Source organism: Gossypium hirsutum, chromosome D12 (genome assembly GCF_007990345.1).
Source record: "Gossypium hirsutum isolate 1008001.06 chromosome D12, Gossypium_hirsutum_v2.1, whole genome shotgun sequence".
Lineage (NCBI taxonomy): Eukaryota > Viridiplantae > Streptophyta > Magnoliopsida > Malvales > Malvaceae > Gossypium > Gossypium hirsutum.
This window is the reverse complement of record NC_053448.1, coordinates 884,197-887,215: the sequence shown is the minus strand read 5'-3', so window position 1 is coordinate 887,215 and position 3,019 is coordinate 884,197. Positions and strand designations below refer to the sequence as shown.

The 3,019-nt window shown below is 34.5% G+C and overlaps 1 protein-coding gene across 1 annotated transcript; it reads left to right on the top strand.

The window, feature by feature from the left end:
* Positions 1-1,805, top strand: LOC107936875 (peroxidase 3). Its single transcript, XM_016869652.2, has 4 exons — positions 1-584; positions 658-849; positions 929-1,094; positions 1,188-1,805. The coding sequence occupies exons 1-4, from the start codon at positions 375-377 to the stop codon at positions 1,589-1,591; spliced, it is 972 nt and encodes a 323-aa protein (XP_016725141.1). The 5' UTR covers positions 1-374; the 3' UTR covers positions 1,592-1,805.
* Positions 1,806-3,019: the final 1,214 nt, after the last annotated feature.

Here is a 3,019-nt window from a genome sequence, read left to right as displayed (position 1 = left end):
AAGAACACTCGTAACATTAACATCTTTCCGCCTCCTACCAGCCTAAACCAAGAAAAAACTATTCAGGTTGATACTTGATAGGCATGTGGAGAGCCAATCATTGGCTGAAACACTAGTCAAATATGCTCTACTCTCAAATCTATCTTCCTATATATGTTTATAGAGCTGACTTCTGCTGTATTCTTTTTTAAGTTTGTAATGTTAATCATTCCCACCAAATCTGCTATAAAGTATAGTAATGGAAGATACAGGGAAGAAGTCTCTTTAAAACTATACATTGCTTAACTGGATCTTAGGAATATATTCCCAACGACTAGTATAAAATGGCAGAGCTGGTTTTGCCATTTGCCACATTCAACTAGCAAGAAATCAAGATGACAAACCAGGCTTTCATTTTGCTTTGCATAGTAGTATTTGGAGTTGTTGGGACCTGCCATGGTGGTAGCCTTAGGAAGGGTTACTACAAGTATACATGTCCTGATGCAGAGGAGATAATCAAGAAAGCTACTGAAAAACATGTTGCCAATGATCCCACATTGCCTGCAAGGTTCTTGAGAACGCATTTTCATGACTGTTTTGTTAGGGTAAGGCTTTCTAACTATTGTTCCACATTTATAATGTCTTGAATCATATATGCTTATTGGAAAATCTTTTCAGGGGTGTGATGGTTCAGTCCTATTGAACTCAACAACTAACAATACTGCCGAGAAAGATGCGATTCCGAACCTAACCCTTGCTGGTTTCGATGTCATCGACGATCTAAAAGCAGAAGTCGAGAAGAAATGTCCGAATGTAGTATCGTGTGCTGATGTTCTGGCCTTGGCTGCTAGGGATGCTGTTTCTTTCAAAGTAAGCTAAACCAAAATCCTTGCAAGATGTTTAACTTTGGTAACTAAAAACATTTTAACTATGCAATATTACTTTGTAGTTCCAAACACCATTGTGGGAAGTTCTTACCGGTAGAAGAGATGGCCGGATATCACGAATTTCCGAGGCGTTGGCTAATATTCCTTCCCCTCTCTCCAACTTCACCGCCCTCTTACGAAGTTTCACTAGCAAAGGCCTCAATGTCCATGACCTTGTGGTCTTATCAGGTAAGATCTCAATGCAGAACATAACCAAAAAGAGTTGATCATTCAATGTCGACAAAGATTTCCGAAAAGTGCTAACATAAAAGTTGAATGCAGGCGGGCATACGATCGGAGTAGGCCATTGCAATACCTTCAGCAACAGGCTATACAACTTTACTGGAAGAAGTAATCAAGATCCTTCCTTGAACCCAACCTATGCATCTTTCTTGAAGACGCAATGCGAAAACCTTAGTGACAACACGACATTCGTGCCGATGGATCCTGGTAGTGCGTTGACGTTCGATAATAACTATTACGTCACTGTTAAGCAAAACAAGGGTCTGTTTCAGTCTGATGCAGCCTTACTGGCGAACAAAGGCTCACGCAAAATCGTGGACGAGTTGCTTGACTCGAAGAAATTCTTCACGGAGTTTGCGCAGGCAATGAAGAGGATGGGAGCCATTGGAGTTGTCACAGGGAATGAAGGAGAGATTAGGAAGAAATGTTTTGTCGTTAACTAATTCCTGAAAGACTCTGCTTATGCATCTCAACGGACCATTCCATGGTAATAACATGCTAAATTGTTATTAAAAATTGATGAAAAGAGATTGGAATTTACTCCAGCAACCACTAAATGCTCTGCGACTGCTCATGTATTCATGTTTTTAAGCCAAGTCTATTTGTTTCTCTTTGACCCTTTTTTCTTAATATAAAACTATTTGGCTTCTTGTTTAACATTGCTATTTTCTTAAACTTAGGTTTAGGGACTGAACCATGATCAAAGTTAACCTCAATTTCCAATTTGATTTCTACAATAATACCTTTACCTTTATTAACACTTTTCACATTTTTTTAAAAATTTAATCTTTCACCAAACGCTATAATTAGAGGGTTTGACTACCCAATTCTCCATTTGTGCTCAAATCAGCTAAAAAAGATTTAAAACTCTGTTTACTAAACACCCCCTTTCTATTTTTTTTCATTTTTTAAACTGATAATTTAACTAGTTTGACTGGTTCGATCACCCGTTCGATTCCAAAAACATTACTGCTTCTTGTTCAATTGATAATATTGTTAATGAATTTTCATTAAACTTTACTATTCAAAGAATGATTTAAAAATAAAATTCCAATTGATATTACATATTCATATTAAATCAACTTTTACTTTTTTTAATCAAACAAATAGAAGAACTAATTTTTTAAAATTAAAAGTAAAGAGACTAAATTTAAAAATAGAAGAGTATAGGGGCTGAAGGTAAAATTAGACCTCTAACTTATTATGAAAATTCGAGCTCTTACAATTAGGGATGTAAACTTAAACATGATAGATTCTGAATCATTATGTTTCGAATGGAGCGGATTTTTTTCTTTTGAAAGATGGAGGCGAGGCGGGTTAGGATGGATTTTTTTTTTTTTGAAACGGTTATGGTAATTGTTTGCCCCACCCGACCCGTTCCATCCTTGTATATATAAACTATTAAAAGGGTAAAAATGTAATAATGTAATATAGAAAAAAATTTCATATGTTTTGTATTTAAATATTAAATTAAAGCAGCGCGGGACGAAGATGAATGTATCTGATATCTATGAAGTTGATAATAATTTTCAAATTTATGCCAGTGATAAAGCAAAATATATCAAAAATAAAACAATGGTAAATTTAACAATATTTGCAGTCGCCCCACTCAATTCACATTCCTACCCCAATCATTACAAAGCAATTTTAAGAAGGTTGGGTTTTTTACCGAAATAAATTTAAAAAATTTTAAATATCGAAATAGGTTGTCAGATAGATTAATTACCGAAATAGTATGTTTTTTTAATGGAGCTTATCTTACAGGCGCCAATGAATTTTTTATATTATTATTTTTATTTAAATAAAATATTTTTATTTTTATTAAAAATATTTAAATATAAATATGGGTAAAAATACGGTCAACGGGTCAA

Bases quoted from the DNA above. Each gene is read 5' to 3' on its own strand.
- LOC107936875 (XM_016869652.2), top strand. From the start codon at position 375: ATGACAAACCAGGCTTTCATTTTGCTTTGCATAGTAGTATTTGGAGTT. The intron at 585-657 runs GTAAGGCTTTCT...AAATCTTTTCAG, and splicing joins TTCATGACTGTTTTGTTAGG to GGGTGTGATGGTTCAGTCCT. The intron at 850-928 runs GTAAGCTAAACC...ATTACTTTGTAG, and splicing joins GGGATGCTGTTTCTTTCAAA to TTCCAAACACCATTGTGGGA.